Source organism: Camelina sativa, chromosome 20 (assembly GCF_030686135.1).
Source record: "Camelina sativa cultivar CO46 ecotype springtype chromosome 20, ASM3068613v1".
Taxonomy (NCBI): Eukaryota; Viridiplantae; Streptophyta; class Magnoliopsida; order Brassicales; family Brassicaceae; genus Camelina; species Camelina sativa.
In genome coordinates, this window is record NC_141899.1 from 15,213,814 (window position 1) to 15,233,257 (window position 19,444).

Here is a 19,444-nt window from a genome sequence, read left to right on the forward strand (position 1 = left end):
GGTAGATGCTGGCAACCTTCAGAACTTCTGGGGCAAGCACCGCATCCACTCCTCGCCGACCAGCCTTTAATAATGGGCCAAGGCGCCAGAACCCATCAATTACGAGAAGCTTGGCTATTTTTATCAACATCTCGTATGGCAGATCAATCTTCTTACGGCTAGCAGACGCCATTTTTTGGGAGTTCAGTAAACTAATAGCAATATGTGCAGAACCAAATAGACGGAAACTGCCGCCTGCCCACTAATATAACCTACGATGTGAGAGGTGGTTGGGGAGTTTGGCAAAAATCCTGGAAATTTATACTACTTTCTTTATGACGTCGTTTTAAATTACCCTTTTGTTAACTACTTAATTACGAAGGAACCCATTTTAGGTTTATGAGCTCTCATGCACGCCTACTCGATTATAATTACTAAAACATATAAGTAGTGCGAACCACGTGTCACTTTCGTGTTATCGGATTTCAAATTCATTATATTCGTATTCGTTAAATATCGGCTATAACTCAACCATCAGCTAACCCTAAGCCTAGACTATGACTTTTGTAGGTTCTCTGATGTGACAACTTCGAAGAGAGTCGTATTTATTGTTGCTTTAGATATGATAGTTTTCTCATCATTATGTTTATTTGATGTGTATCCAGTTACGTAATTATCATCACTTCCTCTCAAGTAGATCAATCCAGAGGGTTGCTATTCACTAGTATTGATTGTACGATTATTTAAGCTTCTGTACGTAGACGACTATCACAATATATTATGACTTCCAACGTACATCAACTATGGTGTGGGGAATAAATTATCTTTCTGATAAGACAATACAAACATTCGTCTTATTATTAGGAGATAATACAAGCATTCCGTCATTTCTTCTACTTTATTTAATGTCCAAAAAGAAATAAAGATTTACTAATATTTTTGTGAAAATAGCTACTAATAATAACAATTTTAATATTCAAAACTCTCCCTATTATTTTCTATCTCAATTTCAACAATTATTCGAATATTAAATAAATAGGATAGAGTACGTTTTAATAATACAACCATTGTACATATTCTCACGAAATTAAACCAATATTTGAAATAGAAAACAACATTTGATTTCTATTTCTCGTTTGTTTTTCATTCCTCATTCCGCGGACAGTCTGACGAACGTCCGTGCAGATTCTGTATGGGTTCCGGAGCTTTCTGCTTCCTGGGCAATTGTTTCAATTGTTGTCCCATCGTGTCCCATCACATTGTTGATGTAGTGTTGTGCAGCAAACTCACTTCTATAAGTTTAAAAAATTAAATGTACATGTGAGAGTCTGAACAGATAAGAACACATACGCTTTCATACCAATTATTAATATAATATCAACTTACATCTCCTTGTGATGGCCAAGTCCTTGGAAATCTGCTCGAATGAAGAATTTAGAAGACGCTTCGGTGTGTACAAGACATGGTACGCCTACACACAATTACGTAATTGAGTTGCTAGACAAATTACATGTACTTGCTTCTATCATAATATCAATTTCATCTGACGTACCTTCATAACTCCCAACCTTAAAGAACCGGAAGACACAAAACACTGGCTCGGATTTGTGGAGAACATGACATCCCTTTGATTCCCAATCAGAGAGGAATTGATGGGCATAGAAGTCTGTGAGACGACATTTGACACTTTCATTCCTGCATTAACGCACAGTTGCTTTCAGATTTAAACCTATGAAGTTCCAATATATATATGTATATTACTATGTCTATAGCATAATAGGTACTTAACCTGCCATTCAGGAGAGTGAAGACAACTTCAATACACCTGCCATCGTAACGTCTTCTTATGACGTCCACATTTACGATGCACCCACAAACATCTAAGGGGGGGAAAATAAAATGGGGATGTAACGTTTATTTTGTACTTTTGCAAATGATACACTTAAAAGTAACGTCCTCAACTGACCAAACGACCACTAAATGAATCTCAGCAACCATCGCAAGTTCATAATTCCACGGACATTAATATATACATATTAAAGGTTGGCGGGATATTTGGGTATTCACCCTGTAGAAACGCCACTTCGATTGTGGAACCCTTCATAACATATAAATTGTTATACATCAAAAACTGTTGGATTTAGCGAATTAAGAAAGACTTGTTCAACTAACCTCTTCGTCCACAAGGAGGAGAACTCGTTTTATAAAGCATTCGTGAATCGACCAAGCGTTCAACACCTTGGCGTGGATACACCAACACCAATTCCTTCTCTCACGGTCCAGTTCAGCAATACGATCGATTCTGAAGCTCATGGTGATCTCAGATTTTGGATATCTCTTACTTTAAACTGTGTTAGGGTTTGACGAAGGTTGAGAGCAATTTAAATATTTACGGAGAGCGAAATCTCGAAACGGCGCGGCTTTTCAACTTTTCATGGTATCCGTTTAATAAGACCCTAAATGTACGTACCTTCCCAATGTAGTATACGTACATATGTATAGTTTGTATATTTACAAGACTAACAAATAACCGGGAATCATAAATTAATAACGAGATCCCGACCAAAACGAAAGAGGATATCGCTAAGCCCACACCTTAACCATTAAACTCATAAATGTTAACAAGCATCGATAGACCAAATTATGTTTCCCTCAATTCGAAACCCTTTACCATAATTGTGATAAACACTTCAAGAGATGGTTTAATCGGGCTTGTTTTAAATAATATTCGGTTATTAGCGGTTTCAGATTTACAAGCAGAGTAAATGTAGATCAAATATTTAGCTTTTCTAGATTAAGGGTGAAGAGCATAATAAAAAGGTATACAATTTATGCATGTCTTTCTCATCCATTAACCACAAAAAGACAAATAAACTGCAGTTAAAAATAATATCTATCTTGAACAGCCACATATTTGATTTATAAAGTTAGAGAACTCGTGTAATTTTATTTGTAAAATATGCTAGTACGGAAACGTGTCTTTTTCTACAAACCGGATTTGAGACAAATTATATACGAACTACACAACTTTCCAATTTGACGTCCGGAACAGCCAATAGCTATAGCATTAAATGCTACAAGTACATGCAGGGATTTGACATCTTCTTTTGTGTAAAATCAGTCTTACTTATATTTTGAAATGACTATTATCTCATTATAGTGTTTACTGATCACTTTTTAAGCAAGTAATAATTATAAACTTTGCCCAACGAGTACAGTATATATTTTTGGTTACCGAGACGACGAGAGAAAAACCTTTATCGTGTGAACCAGTATGATGTTGCGTAAGCATTACGTACACCTTTTCCCAACTAATTACTCTCTGTAACTTATTCTTCAATATGCATTGTGCTAAAAGGACACGCAGAGTAATTATATTGTACAGTTTATATACAAATTTCACAACCTACCTCCTTTATTGTTGAAGCATATATAATAGCTCCGATAACGAAATCTCAAAAAAAAGAAAAAATGCCGAAAGCACACAATAAGCTCCCATATCTCCCTGATGATATTTTACTCAAAATCTTTAGGCTTCTCGCAGTAGATGGGCTGTCGCACCTTGCTCCAATATTGAAGTCGGGTCGGCGAGGACTGAAGACGGTGCTCGACCCCTATGTTCTAAAGGATGCAAACATCTACAACATCTGTTGGGATCCGTTATTGATCCAAAGGTCAGACGACCCAAATGGTGGCCCTCAAGATAAAGGGATTCATAGGTGTATATTCAAAAAATGCTTCAAAGCTGGAAACGAAGTTGCAATCTACTATGAGGGCCTCCGGATTGTTGCGGAGGAGAGAGACATCAAGCGAGGCATTTTTGTTCTATCTCGTAACGTTCCCGCAGACGCTGAGGCAACAATGGCATGTGGTATCTTTTCTATTTTATATGGAAGCGAACAGATGGCGGTTCATTTTCTTCATTTATTTGATGCACATGACTTTCCTCTCAAATCGAATGGGGTCAGCTTTGTAGGCAAGTCTGTGTTTCGCCTGTTGTTTACATACCAGGTGGCAATTCAAAACACGTACAAGGATACATTCGTCTATCCATCTACTCACCTCATCCCTAACCCGGACTGTGCCGCCATTTGTTGTATCCAATCCGGTTTCTTCTCTATAAACTTTCGAGATTACGACATCTTGTGTACTAATTGCGACTTTGGTGGTTGGCGAAATCTATATGTGAAATCCTTTAGTTCTATAATCTCCAATGGCTGCTCTTTAAAGTTTATTTTTTTTTTGTTTTAATGTGCTGTTGTATACGTCTGGTACGTACATGTGAACTTATATGAGCGGTGGTACGTACATCGATAATTTGTAGGGTATGTTATTAAATAAAACAAGACGATATGAACGGGACTAGTCCATGTGTACGTACACGTCACAGACAATAGAACTAGTTTGGAACCGTGTACAACTATGTATTTATGTACGATGCCCTGTTACGTTGTATGTACACAAATACATAGGTGTGGCACCGTGTACGATGGCGGGATAACACTAAATAGAATACATACGTTGATTATAAAATAAACTCCGGCATACACCGGATAACGGTTCGAGGTTCCAAAAAGAAAAAAACAACCATCAAGTACATAATATTTATACATTAACCTAGTTGAAAACGTCGTCACTAAGGTTAATCCGCAAAAAAAATAAAAACATGAAAAGAGGATCTTAAAAGAACGGGCGCAACTCCTGTGCATACCAGTAGAAAAAACAGGACTTACACCCGGTGAGGTAGCTACTGCAAGTACACCTACGGCGGTGGAGGAGAGAAGGCGACGATCTCACTTCAAAAAGGGGACCACCGAGATGGAGGTTCGCAACATGGTACATAACCAGGCCAGCGACTTCAACGGCGGTGTTCATGTGAGGGACCATGAACCATAAAATATTGCCAAACGCCTCGGCCTCCGTCACTTGGCCCGTAAACGTTGCGAACAGCACATAAGCGAAATTCGCATACGGATCCGTTGGTGCAAAATAGCGTAGCTTTGCCATACCTTCAGCAAAGGTGGGGGAGTTTGAAGCTAGCCTGACGCCCTCAAGATAGTTCGCTACGATGTGGCCCCTGTATAGGAGAAGCTCAAAGTAGGGCCTGAACTTAGACTCCATAGTGATGAACTGTGGCCACGTGATGAACGGACGAAGTTAAACAGTTTGGAGGTCGACAGTGTTCAGCGCCTCGACCAATACGGGGATAGGAGTGACAGATACGGGAATAAAATTGACAAGGAGGCTTGTAGGGTTTGGCAGCTTGATGGCCAGGAATATCTCGTTCGGAGGGGTGTTCATTGTTTTTGTTTTAGTTTTTTTATTTTGTTGGAGACGTAATGGGCTGTGGATGGTATTTGCTGTGTGTAGGGAATAAAACATCTTCTTACGTACACACATCTATATATAGTGAGAACAGTGGTAATTTTATTTTTACTATAACAGGTAATTAATTCGATGGTATTTAACAGTAAAATGTACTGATTGTATAGGAATATATTTATATAAAAATGTAATGATTACTTTATGTTTATTAGCCACGCCAAAAGTATTCAACAAGCTATGTTGGTTCTTTGGTACTCGTGTACGTATATAAGTGAAATTACATAACTGATATTTGACATCTACAACCCTGCAAGTCATATGGATTAAAATTCACTTATATGGACGTCAAATCAGTTGGCCATTGCATTAAAAATAGCAACATGTCATTGCATTAAATACGACTACTATTAGATACAAACACATTGTTAATTTCCCTATATTATATATTAAATATAGTGGTTTCAATTTTAAGTATGAAAGGGTAATATTCAATTCGAGCTACACGTGCATGTAACTGTTGATGTAGGTCTTAGCCATGTATCGTACAGAATAAGATATTCGATAAACTATTAGTTTTACTAAAACTAATAGCCAGTTATCACATCTAACAAAGTTCGTGGTCGACAGTGTTCAGCGCCTCGACCAATACGGGGATAGGAGTGACAGATACGGGAATAAAATTGACAAGGAGGCTTGTAGGGTTTGGCAGCTTGATGGCCAGGAATATCTCGTTCGGAGGGGTGTTCATTGTTTTTGTTTTAGTTTTTTTTATTTTGTTGGAGACGTAATGGGCTGTGGATGGTATTTGCTGTGTGTAGGGAATAAAACATCTTCTTACGTACACACATCTATATATAGTGAGAACAGTGGTAATTTTATTTTTACTATAACAGGTAATTAATTCGATGGTATTTAACAGTAAAATGTACTGATTGTATAGGAATATATTTATATAAAAATGTAATGATTACTTTATGTTTATTAGCCACGCCAAAAGTATTCAACAAGCTATGTTGGTTCTTTGGTACTCGTGTACGTATATAAGTGAAATTACATAACTGATATTTGACATCTACAACCCTGCAAGTCATATGGATTAAAATTCACTTATATGGACGTCAAATCAGTTGGCCATTGCATTAAAAATAGCAACATGTCATTGCATTAAATACGACTACTATTAGATACAAACACATTGTTAATTTCCCTATATTATATATTAAATATAGTGGTTTCAATTTTAAGTATGAAAGGGTAATATTCAATTCGAGCTACACGTGCATGTAACTGTTGATGTAGGTCTTAGCCATGTATCGTACAGAATAAGATATTCGATAAACTATTAGTTTTACTAAAACTAATAGCCAGTTATCACATCTAACACATGCAAACATGTTTCGTTATAAAACTACCAAAGCATTTGACTAATTCGGCGAGTGCACCACCAGATTGTGCATTTCCTGCAACGATGCTTGTAAGGGCCCACCATATTGAGTACGTCTTCCTTCCTCATTGAGAGCGCACATTTTAGTGCGCACGAAGGAGTTGTTATTTCCCCATCATCAGGGTAGTCAAAAAACACACCATAAGTTGTATTGTGTGATGCTCCATAGTGAATAAGCTCAGTGATGAGTTCTTCACACATATCTCCAACCTCTTTGGAGTCAAGTGGGTAGTGTTTTATAGAAAACAGCTGAAGCAAATGACCCGCCTGGACTCCGGACCCTTTACAGATGCACAACATGGCAGACGCAAGAGTAGCGTCGGCATGTGTTGGTACGTTACGCAGGAGTAAATTTACGGCCCCTTCAATGTCCCCATCTTTTGTTGCAAGACGAAGGCCTTCATAATATATGGCCGTTGGATTATCCGCATCAAGGCACCTTTCAAAAAACTTCCGGTGTCGACCACCAAACATGATATCATCGGGGTCACTGCACATGTTGAAGATGTTTGCCTCTTTCAAGACGTCGCGACGGTAAACTATAGTTTTGCCTCTATTTCCCGAACGTAGGAGTGACTGCATGTACCACCAGTGTTTTGCTGCCATTAGTTTAGCTATTCGCGCCAACAGATCGTCAGGAAGATTTGGGTTGGTCATATTTGTAGTGAAAGTATTATGTGCACATTGTAATGCAAACGATTTTATAATATAATCGTTTGATATGGTTGGGGAAGTATTTGGTATGGATATAAATGATACTTGATATAACTGCGTGACAAGATGGCGAGGTAACATCAAACCACTAATTATTAAGAGTTTATAAACATCCACTAACAATATAGATGGAGTGTCGTTTTGAGAATCTTAATGGGCCGGTTGGAATATTTTAGGCCTCTTTACATCATAACCATATATAATCCCCCACATCCCCTATTAGTATACACGTGTCATAACCATATAACGGATTTGAAGTCTACTACTATAATCTACTATCTCAATCTCGATTATTCACTACCCGCTCAGCTTAACGTCTATTGTAGACATGACACCTGTTGGCAACTGCGATGTGACAACTGATACCGCAAAAGTCTTATATGGGAAGACGTAGAAGAGTTGTTTAACAAGTAAGTAGAGGGATGTGACTTATATCTCATCGATGTGTCTTGATGAGTACGTTTAACATGATGTGTTTGTAATCATTACTAAGTTACGAAATCTGATCACAGTGTGAACTAAGGGTGTGAACAAATAATATATTCACACATGGTTCGTATGGAACAATGATTACTACGTATTTAGGCTATAGTTTGACCTCTCTCTATGTCGAATTATGTGCGGATTTGTAACTTGTATTAGTATTAAACAAAAAAGAAAAATCAAATTATTGCTTTGTTCAGTGCGGAATTTATGAAACCGCTAGGTAAATGGTAGTTGGGTAAAGTATATGCGGTTCATGGGCTCCAAGTATATGCGGTTCATGTGTTAACTGTTTTGGCAACCGCAACAGTAATTTTGCTTTTCCAAAAAAAACTAAAACTACAGAATATGTCTTGATTGGTAACATCACGCGGATTTAAAAAAAAAAGCTTAAAACGCGCACTTATACATGTCGCCGTTCATTGCCATAATTATTAAAAACCCTGCAACTCCAAACTAGAACTTTCTCTTTATTTAGAGTACCCTCCACAAGTTGCAACACATACGAAACATTGTTTTAGAAAATTCAAGTGAAAATGACGACTGCAACTCGAAAATGCCTGATATACCCGATGAAATATTGATTAAAATCCTCGGCTTTCTCGCAGTTGATGGTTTGGAGTACCTCGCTCCAATACTGAAGGCAGGTCATCGAGGTGTAGAAACGGCGCTCTCTCCCCAAGTTTTAAAGGATGCTAACATCTTCACCTTATGCTGGGATCCGACGATGTTTCAAGCACCACATCACCCAAATGGTAGAGTCCAAAATGAAGGGATCCACAGGCGTATCTTCAATAAATGCCTAGATGCTGGCAACAAACAGGCAATTTTTTCGAAGGTTTCCGGGTTGTTGCCGAGGTGGAAGACATTAAGCAAGGTATCGCACTCCTAACTCGTAACGTTCCCGCGGAACCTATAACGACACTCGCTTGTGGGTTTTTTTCTATGTTAGATGGGAACTGCGAGATGGCTAGACATTTTCTTCAACTGTTTGATTCACACCACTACCCACTTAAATCGGAACGAGCAAGGTTTCTGGCCAAGGGGGTGTTCCGGTTGCTGTGTAGATATCAGACGGCGCGAGTAGACACATACAGGAACACATTCGTCTATCCTATTGCTCCCTTTATCCCTTCTCCGGAATGTGGTCGATTGTGTTTATTGAAGCATGGTTTCAAAAACAAATTGTATGAAGATTATGACATTGGCTGCAGAAATTGCGGCCTCTGGTGGTTGGCGAAAGCTATGTCCGAGATCCTGTAGTTATATTATCTCTTTAGATGTTTCGCCCTAAACGTAATATGTAACGAATATCATGTTTTCAATGCAGTTCTTATATCTTCTAGAATCCTTCTACGGCAACTAAATCCGTTTACAATGTCTCCCTGTTGTACTACCATTTTGGTTCATGTAACACCTAGGTTGTATCCTTCATAAGAACGCGGAATCTATCGCTACTTAATATGTTGTTTACGAAAACTAAGAGGTTGGGTGCCTAAAACTCGTACCTACCCATTGCAAAACCACTTATATATAATACTAAGACGTACACAACCTGAAAGATATTAGTGTAATAACTACGTTTATAATTTCAGTGTACGTTCAAGAGAATGTACGTTTAGTGTACGTACAATAGTATATACTTTAGGCCTTGTACGTATTAGGAGTTGCAATTTGCGTGTTCGTAGAATGGGAAGGAATAATTCAGGCATTATCTCCATTTATGCAATTATTGTTTGGGTGAGCAAAACCCCCTGTATGCAAATTAATTATAAATATATCCGCTGACGCAGATTCTTCTATTTCGTATTAGTATATATGTGGCGCCACCATAATAACGGATGTCAAATGCGTTATACACTACTTAGACAATTATTTCTCTTAAATTCCGCTAGGCTCTACTTAGGGTAGACATGACAGCAGTAGGTTGGACGAAGTGACAACTCCTACCCCCCAAGTCGTGTTATCTCAGCGTGATGTGATTTATATCTCAGCGAGTTTTAATTAAACAGTAGTAAGTGACGTTTGTCACGTTGCATTACAACAATAAACGGGTAGGGTGTTAGCTAAATACGTATCTCGTTAGCGTTCTATAAATTATAATTACCAGTCCCACTGAGTGCAACCTGAACTTTGTGTTCTTCAAACACCCTTCTGTACAAGTTGTAGTTCCTACTGAAAAATCACAGCAAGATGGCGTCTGCGTCTCAAAAAATGCCTCATCTACCAGATGAGATGTTGATTATCATCTTCGGGTTTCTCGCAGTTGATGGTTTGAACTACCTAGCTCCAATAGTCAAGGCAGGACCTCGAGGAGTCAAAACAGCGCTTAGGCCTCAAGTTCTCAAGGATGCTAACATCTCCAGCATTACTTGCCATCCTTCTTGGTTCCAAAAATTACATCATCGAAATCGTAGAATAAAAGAGGAAGGGATGCACCGGCGTATCTTCGAAAAATGCCTTGATGCTGGGAACGAAAAGGCAATCTATTACGAAGGTCTCCGGGTTGTTGCCGAGGAAAGCGACATTGAGGGAGGTATTGCACTTCTAACTCGTAACGTACCCGCAAGAGATGATGCCACACTAGCATGTGGATTTTTTTCTATGTTACATGGGAACCTCGACATGGCGGGTCATTATCTTTACCTGTTTTTGGAATACCACTACCAACTAAATACAACTCAAACAAAGATTTTGGGCAGGGAGTTGTTCATGTTGCTGGGTAGATATCAGACGGCGCGAGAAAACACGTACAAGGATACATTCGTCTATCCGATTGCCCCTATGATCCCTTCTCCGGAATGTGCTAAATTGTGTTTATTGGAGCATGGTCTGTACTCTCTAAACTATCGAGACTATGACATGGTGTGCAACAATTGCGGCCTTTGGTGGTTGGCGAAATCTATATCCGAGATCTTTTAGTTATATTATCTCTTTAGATGTTTCGCCCTAAACGTTTCATCTAAATGCCTTCTGTTATAAACGCAGTACTAATATCTACGTCATAGGCTTTACGCGGACTGAATCCGGCCTTTTGTTTCAATGGTTTTCTCTTCTACTTATTTTTAAGCATGTACCACTTGATGTTGTTTCCTTTCCTTTTGTAACTGTTCTATCTTGCAAAAGAACTATACACAATAGATATATCTGCCAATTGTGTATGTACAACAAAGTGTGTGTGGGTACATGGGTCCTTACGTTTGGTACGAGAAATGTATTGTTTTGTTACTACTGTGCATTCGGTTGGTGAAGTCGGGAAGTGTTCACATCCCTATGATTTCAAGGTATCGGGCCTCAATTTTAATAAGCCCATTCGGTATGGATTTGTTGTTTATTTCTTAAACTCAAACAACATTCGGTCAAATTTAATAAGCCCATTCGAACAAACATCAGAAGGCCTCAATTTTTAGAGTTTGAGTTGAGGACCCATTTAAAAATTTCAAAAATTACATCGGCCTTACTGAGAAAAACAATTTTAAAGTAAACAATACAATTTCTTTTCGCATTGGGCCTCCAATGTTGCTGGACCGGCAATTAAATTATGGTTTTTTAATATGTAAAACTACGAATTAAAGTAAATTTGAAATATAAACCCGAAGAAAAACAAAGAAAGCGAAGAGTCGCGACGTTTTGCTTTATTTAAATAGCATCACCCTGACTCCTTTCCAAACCCAGGGTAGACACGAGTAACAGGATCTTATCAGAAAAAACCATGGAGTTTAGAGTTGATGCCATCGCTGATCTTAGACCAGGAAAAACGAATTGGATTATCCAAGCGAAGGTCTTGAATTCGTGGTATGTTACTGAGTTCTTTTGGAAGCGGGTTCTGCTCCTTGCTGATACACGGGTTAGTCCACTTTGCTTTGTAAAATATTTGCACGAAGTTGTTAACCAACGCAGTGGTCTTCTACACAATTGATATGCAATTTTGTAGGGTGACACAATCGAGGTGGCGTTTTTACCAGGGACCTATAAGAAAATGAGGAAGTATATCTATGATGGTGATTGGTATGAAATTAGGAATTTCAAGGTCATCCAGCCAACACTTAGGGAGAGGAATACACATCATCCTTTCCAAATCAAATTTACTGATGAGTCGACGATGGGCCTGCTCTCACCGGTGAATCAAAAACACTACTTCCGTTTCGAAGATTTGGGTGATATATCTCGAGGGAGAATTACCCATCCCATATCATTCGGTACGCTTATCTTCAATTTTCAATTACACAAATCGTTTGAAACAACGTTAAAAAACGTTTGCTAATTGATATATTTGTGATTATCACTAGTTTTTAGGCCTCATACTAAATAAATAGGTTAGTAGACAATTTCATATCAAAATACATAGGTCGTAACATTTAAAGTATGTGTCTATCCCGGTTTCAGATGTCTGTGGGTGTGTAGTTGGGGTGGAAGACAGAAGAGTACTCGAGGGGGCAAATGCGGCCAATGAAGTTGTCCTCACCCTACTGAATGGGAGGTAAAGGAGATTTGTGCTACCTTTTCAATACATTTACATTTAAAGTTATTTCGTATACCCGTTCAATATTAACCTGAGAAAATCGTAGGAATGAAACCCTCAAGTGTCGTGCCCTAGATGATTATGCTGCTCGCTTCATAAATGCTTGGTAAGCACTCGGGTGTCATCTTACTTTTACATCCGAACCTGTCTTTTGTATTTTGCGGTTCTGGAAGGTTGGAAGCTACGAAGGTATGTTCGATTTGATAGATCAGATAAGGAAACCAGCCTTGTGAAACCATATACAACTAATTTTGTAAATGTTCTGAAGGTGCTCCTTGCCTCGTCAACACAACCGCCTCTACGCTGTTCTATATAAAACCAGATTTCGAGGGAATGGAACATCACAAGGAGATGTAAGCTCTTTGTTTTCCTACTAAAAGACCTAATTGTATTTGTTGCTACTATCAAATACGTTAATACACTTTCTATATTTACCGCAGATCTGAAATCGCTGGACGTTACTATATAGAACATATAATGGAGCACGTAGGGGAGAATGCAGTACCTTGAGAATAAAGGAACCATATGGGCGAAAGGGAGAACTCAGGGAGTGTACCATATTTATTTAAAGAACCGGCACAGATCTATGCAATTTATTAACTTTTTTTTCCCCGGTGTGTTTGTACTTTTGAATGAACCCAATGTTACGCTGATTATGGATAATATATGGTTATGTTTTGTCAACAAAATATAAAATTAAGTACTCCGCAATATATGTACGTACATAACAATAGTTATCTACGATAAGTGAACATGTCAACACTATCCAACCATCGAATTATGTCCTCTCTAATGGACCATATAAAGGCCACAAACAGATATATTTCGCTTTAAAAAGCTTCTTATTCAAACAGAAAACCGTTTGCTTGAGATTTCTAAAAAGCCCACACGAGTAATAGGCCCATTTAGGGCAGCCGACAACAATTTCTCCAACAATTATAGTTAAACAAAAATGTGGGCTTAGAAATTAAAAAGGGCCATCATAACCATGTTACAAAAAGCTATGTTGGCACTTACGAAAAAAGAGTATTATCCTCACGCCAATTAAAGATAACACGTCTATTGTCGCCCATGCACTACGTATTAGCTGGGCATGTTGTACGGTTGTGGCCAACCTGTTGACACTGAGAACAAGCATGCTGTTTGCGGGGCCTCTTCGTCTCCAACGCAACCTCGACAAAAGACTTTCTCCTCGTCATCTTTGGCCTTCCTGGAGGATTCCTAACAAAAGGCGGTTTACATCTGGACGGTGTAATATCAGTAGGAACGATGCAGGATGTATCTATCGGCATTATCGCCTCCGCATACCCACTGCAGAGGCTGTCTCTGCGGAAGTATGGATGGTGCTGGTTTATAACTGATACGTTGGCCGTATATGCGGCTGCGATAGCATGTACGCATGGCATCCTCTCTAGATCAAAACGCCTACATGAACACCTCTTATACCTCAGATTGACAACATGCGTTGAGTTACCACCACTTACTTCAAATCGATCTTCATCAATTTCTTGAACCTTTAGACGCCTTGACTGTTCAACACGTGCCTATGAGTAAATCAAAGCGTAAGTTCATATAACCAAAACAACAAAACATATCCACTAACATTTTTCAGGCCTTTCGTTAACATATATATCGATGGATATGTTAATGAATGTCACACCTGTAACAGATTCTCCACTCCTTTGGTTAGTAAAGTTGGCATTGCGGCAGCTTGTTTTCTCCTTGTAGCAAACCAACGTGTCAACATATTCCGAACAGCTTCTAGTAACTCTACAATGGGATAGGCTCTGGCAGGATTCAGTACTTTGTTTAGCGATTCTGCAATGTTGCTCGTGGTGAAGTTGTACCTATCACCAGGAAAGTGCGCCCTGCTCCACTTGGTTAGATCTGCACGAACCAAGTAAGCATGCAGTTGCGGATTCGCTTCTTGAATTTGCTGGAAGATTTCTTCGAAATCAACTACACGGTACGCTGCAGCTGCTTTTTTTACCAGCCGGAATGTTTCGCTCCCACTAAATCTCAAGATAATATTCTTGTGAAGATGATAAGTGCAGATTCCTCGACTTGCCAGGGGGTACACTTTAGCGATAGCTTTACCAATAGATTTATGCCGGTCAGATATCAGTGCAAGCTTCATCATCAGGAATTACACTACTTAATTGAGTAAAGAACCATTCCCACGACACGTCGTTCTCTGTATCAACAACCGCATACGCCAGAGGGAAAATATTAAAATTCCCATCTTGTGTTGTCGCTATCAGAAGAGTCCCTTTGAATTCACCTTTCAAAAAGGTTCCATCTACAACTACAACTTTCCGCATATACCTGAAACCCTTAATGCATCCAGCAATCGCAATGAAAACATACTTGAATCTATCTTCTGCATCAACGACCAGTCTAGTAAGGGTCCCCGGATTAGAGGACCTCAGCCTGTATAAATATGCCGGTAATTCAGCGTATCCACTTTCAGGTGTACCCCTAACATACTCCCGCGCCTTTATAAGTGTACGATGTGCCTTCCAGTAGCCAAGCTATTATATGAAAATGGTCAGTAAAAGACATCAGCACTAAACACTATCAACTAGATCGAATTATATATATGTGCAGTGCAGGCCATAGAATCAACTAATTTCTGACAAACTCAACAAACTTAAGCTACGATCTGTTTGTACACCCTATAAACAAGTACACTCACAGAGCCAACCATAAAACAAACATATTCAAGTATTCCAGTAGCCAACCTGTACACCATATCGTAGGTTGAGCCCATCCCCAACAAGATTTGGCACAACAGAACTTCCCACACCACCAACATAATCCTTGTATAATTGAGCTAGGATTGGTGGTTTAGCATTACGGCTACGGCCATATCGTTCCGTAACAGAGCAAGTATGTTCACGACAATATCTGCGAATATGAAACACCGGCGAATCACCCATGGTTGAAGCCCGTATTCTCCATTTACAACCTTTTACCCAACACTCAACGATTAACAAAACGGGCGTTGAATATCGAACATTGTAATCATATTTATCTAATACACTCAGCACCCTCAACCTTGCCACCAATGTTTCTTTGCTATCAAACTTATCCCCCACAGCAATATCACCACCTCCGTTTTCTATTTTGCGAACCTCCTTCTCAATTGCATCAGTTGCAGAGTTAGTCTTGCGGGTACGGTTATTTGATTCTGTGTTACACACATTTTCCTCTATACAAGACCCACCCCCAGGTCCGTCGTCCAATGATTCCTCTGCTTCATCCGGGGCGAAGTTGGAGTATAGCAGATAGTCTTCATCCCCTGAACTTGCACCATCGCTGTCGTCACAGTAATCAAATCTACTGTTGTCCTCGTCATCTGCTTCATCTTCATCTAGATCATTTCCTACATTATCTTCACCGTCTTCCTTCCGGCTCTCGTACTCATCATCTTTCTCTCCCATTTCCTCTGCCACGCCTACGAAATCATCTACAACGACTTCAGGGGTCTTGGGTGTTGGTTCTGGGGTTTTCGGTTTAACTTCCTCGAACAAGGTTTCACCAGATTTAGCTTCGATCTCAACGCATAGCCGGATGAGTTCACTCCTATGCTGTTTGAGAAAGTTTTGAAACTGCCGACCATTCGAAACAATCACCGGTGGCATATAACATCCGCTTTTTTAATATCTATCTAACATATAGCTCAACTTTATCGCGGAAGTTCTTTCACAGAAACCAAAGTCATCGTACACCATAGCAGTAAAGTCTTCAAACTTTGTTTCTTTATCGGCAACTATAATCCTGCACCCTTTCCTAGTATCAACATCAAACAACCAGCGCTTTTTGTCTACCCTCCACCTCCCACACGCCAATACGATATCTTGCTCTTCCATGGATGAACCGAGATCAAAGATTAAAGAAACTGAGTAGGAAAAAGACGTTTGCTCCGGCAGACAAACAGAACACGATTCATGAATCTGCTACAAACTTTATTACATGAACACCATAGATCGGAAGAACAGTAAAGGTGTTTAGATCTTCTTCCAATAAGTCTATCGCAACGCTCTACTGTCTTTGCCAGCTCAAACAAATTCGTGTTATTCTGGTAAGACTTTACAGCTGTCAATCTTGCTTACTAAATCTACCACGGACAAGAAGCCTACCACAACACTACGAAAACTATTTCAAAAAACAAACAAAGTATACCAAAAATATCTGTAAGGAGAGAAGGCTGTCGCATAAATCTGTCGCAACATGCCATTAGTCTACCATAAATATCTTCCCACCCTGTTACGTTTGCCGCTACACGCGCTTAAAACAAAAGTCTATCATCAAAGGGAAATTCCTCTACCAACTTAATCTAACGAATCGATTTCATGTACGTCCACCGATAAGTGTACCAACACTACAACTAAGTGTACCATCTACAGTGACCGATAAGTGTACCAAGACTACAACTAAGTGTACCAAAAATATCTGACGTACACCTTTAATCAGTCCACGTGTATAAATCTACCATCAAAGGATCGGTAGACTTAGTCCCAACTTCCAATGTTTTTTTTTTTCCTAATGGCATTAGCCGTAATTACGTTTTTTCTCAACACTAGTTTCAGGGGTAGTATAGGTACAAGGTGTTAGTCTAGTCATTACAAACAATTGTATGTTGCTTTTGTAATAAGGAAGCTTTTATGCAATATTCTAGTAACTCACCCTAGAAAGTATTATATATATTTAACATTGTTTTCAATTTTTATTTTATTTATATAAAAATAAAATATTTCTTTTATATTTCTTGCCTTTCTAATCTATTCATATTTATTTTTTAAATTTGCATAGTTAAATTTAAATTCACATATGTTGGTTTTAACAAAAAAATCAACTTTATTTGAGAATTAGATGTTCCTATTCATTTTTAAACGATCAATGTGTAACATAATATATATAAGCATTTTGTCTTGCAATCACAAGTTCCATTTCCATTGCTTAACTCCATGGTTAAACTATAATATATGTTGTCATATTTGTAGGAACAACAACATACTTATTTAATATATTTAAAAGAGCAGATGATTAATCGAAATAAACATTTCTCCAAATTTTATAATTCAATCAGTGTGAGTGTACTTATTACTTTGAAAAACTTTTACATTGAAGTTCATAAAATCATATAAGAAAACTAAAATACTATGTCACTTCAAATTTGGAAGGAAACACTTGGTATTCCTTTTTAAAAAAGTTAAGACACATATAAAAATTTATTAATATTTAACTCACTTTAAAGACATTAAAGGTCATTTAACTCAAAAATAACTACTATCCAATAATTCCATACATTCCTCCCACAAATAAAATACATATATATATTTATATATATGTTAAAGATTATATTTAAATATTACAGAATTTTGTAGTTACCTAAACTTATATTCACATATATACAAGGAAAAAAGATGGCTAGCTACACGAAGTATCCCAGAAAGCATGGTCACACATGCTAAGTATACTATTGTATACTCAACTACACAAAGTATATGTATTACATGACCACATGCATGAACTATATGACGTTATGTGGTCAGCACCATAGACATATAATCCAGTACACCGGTCAACTGACTCCGGCGAAGACCGACGTTGACTCCGGCGTTGACCAACATTACAAAAAAAATATTCTAAATTTTTTAAAATTTTGTTTTTAAAATAATAAATTATTATACTCTAATATATTTATGGTATATTTATATATTATACTCTAATATATTTATGGTATAAATTATTATACTCTAATAATAAATATATATTTTTAAAAATAATAAAATCATTTATGGTTTTTCATGATTAAAAGACATATTCTATTCAATATCCAAATAATTTTTTATATATCTCTAATATATTCATTCTTTTTTGGTAAAATATATTCATTCTTATAATTAGTTACTTTTTTTTTCAAGCTAAAGTAAATAGTTGAATAAATATCATTTATAATTATTTTCAAGATATAAAAAATCATTTATAATTATTTTCAAGATATAAAATCATTGATAATTATTTTCAAGATACAAAAATCATTTATAATTATTTTCAAGATAAATATATATATATAAAAAGCTCTGGTAATCAGATTATTGAAATATTACAAAATCAATAAAATTAAATTCAAATACTTTCATTAGAAAATAATATGCAAAAGATTAAGTATATGACTCTTTACTCTAAATTTTGCATGGTAAATGTTATACAAAATTTTAGATACTCTTAACTTTAAAATTTACAACTCAAAATAACATATAAACAACAACAACAAAAATTCACAATATTTACTTTTAATATATAAAAGATAAAGATATAAAAAACCATTTTAGCAAAACAATGTATTTGATATAAGGGTATGTTTTGAAAAATGTATAGAATAAGAGTATTTTTGCAAATGCCTTTATATTATATCTTGAAAAGAATGAAAGTAGTAATGAAAGTAAAGAGTCATATAATCAATCTTTTGCATATTGAATAGAGTAAACGACAAGAAAACAATTGTTTACACTAATAAAGAGTATTTTGAAGAGTAAATTTTAAAGTAAAGAGTATCTAAAATTTTGTATAACATTTACCATGCAAAATTTAGAGTAAAGAGTCATATACTCAATCTTTTGCATATTATTTTCTAATGAAAGTAGTTGAATTTGATTTTATTGATTTTGTAATATTTCAATAATCTGATTATCACAGCTTTATATATATATATATATATATATCTCTTGAAAATAATTATAAATGATTTTTATATCTTGAAAATAATTATCAATGATTTTTTATCTTGAAAATAATTATAATTGATTTTTTATATCTTGAAACTAATTATAAATAATTTTTATTTAACTATTTACTTTAGCTTGAAAAATAAAAAGTAACTAATTATAAGAATGAATATATTTTACCAAAAAAGAATGAATATATTAGAGATATATAAAAAATATTTGGATATTGAATAGAATATGTCT

The 19,444-nt window shown here is 36.9% G+C and overlaps 2 protein-coding genes across 2 annotated transcripts; one reads left to right on the plus strand and one right to left on the minus strand.

The window, feature by feature from the left end:
- Positions 1–11,657: 11,657 nt before the first annotated feature.
- LOC147918908 (uncharacterized) lies at positions 11,658–12,977 on the plus strand. Its single transcript, XM_087503773.1, has 7 exons — positions 11,658–11,792; positions 11,880–12,144; positions 12,332–12,425; positions 12,514–12,573; positions 12,649–12,656; positions 12,736–12,820; positions 12,908–12,977. Exons 1-7 carry the CDS (start codon positions 11,658–11,660, stop codon positions 12,975–12,977), a joined length of 717 nt encoding a protein of 238 aa, XP_087359899.1.
- Positions 12,978–13,543: 566 nt separating this feature from the next.
- Positions 13,544–16,111, minus strand: LOC147918909 (uncharacterized). Its single transcript, XM_087503774.1, has 5 exons — positions 15,209–16,111; positions 14,835–14,998; positions 14,640–14,661; positions 14,128–14,598; positions 13,544–14,011 (listed from the first exon to the last, which is right to left on the minus strand). The coding sequence occupies exons 1-5, from the start codon at positions 16,109–16,111 to the stop codon at positions 13,544–13,546; spliced, it is 2,028 nt and encodes a 675-aa protein (XP_087359900.1).
- Positions 16,112–19,444: the final 3,333 nt, after the last annotated feature.

Bases quoted from the DNA above. Each gene is read 5' to 3' on its own strand.
- LOC147918908 (XM_087503773.1), top strand. From the start codon at position 11,658: ATGGAGTTTAGAGTTGATGCCATCGCTGATCTTAGACCAGGAAAAACG. The intron at 12,426-12,513 runs GTAAAGGAGATT...AGAAAATCGTAG, and splicing joins CTCACCCTACTGAATGGGAG to GAATGAAACCCTCAAGTGTC. The intron at 12,821-12,907 runs GTAAGCTCTTTG...TATTTACCGCAG, and splicing joins ATGGAACATCACAAGGAGAT to ATCTGAAATCGCTGGACGTT.
- LOC147918909 (XM_087503774.1), bottom strand. From the start codon at position 16,111: ATGCCACCGGTGATTGTTTCGAATGGTCGGCAGTTTCAAAACTTTCTC. The intron at 14,999-15,208 runs GTTGGCTACTGG...TTCATATAATAG, and splicing joins ACCTACGATATGGTGTACAG to CTTGGCTACTGGAAGGCACA. The intron at 14,012-14,127 runs GTGTGACATTCA...ATTTACTCATAG, and splicing joins GAGTGGAGAATCTGTTACAG to GCACGTGTTGAACAGTCAAG.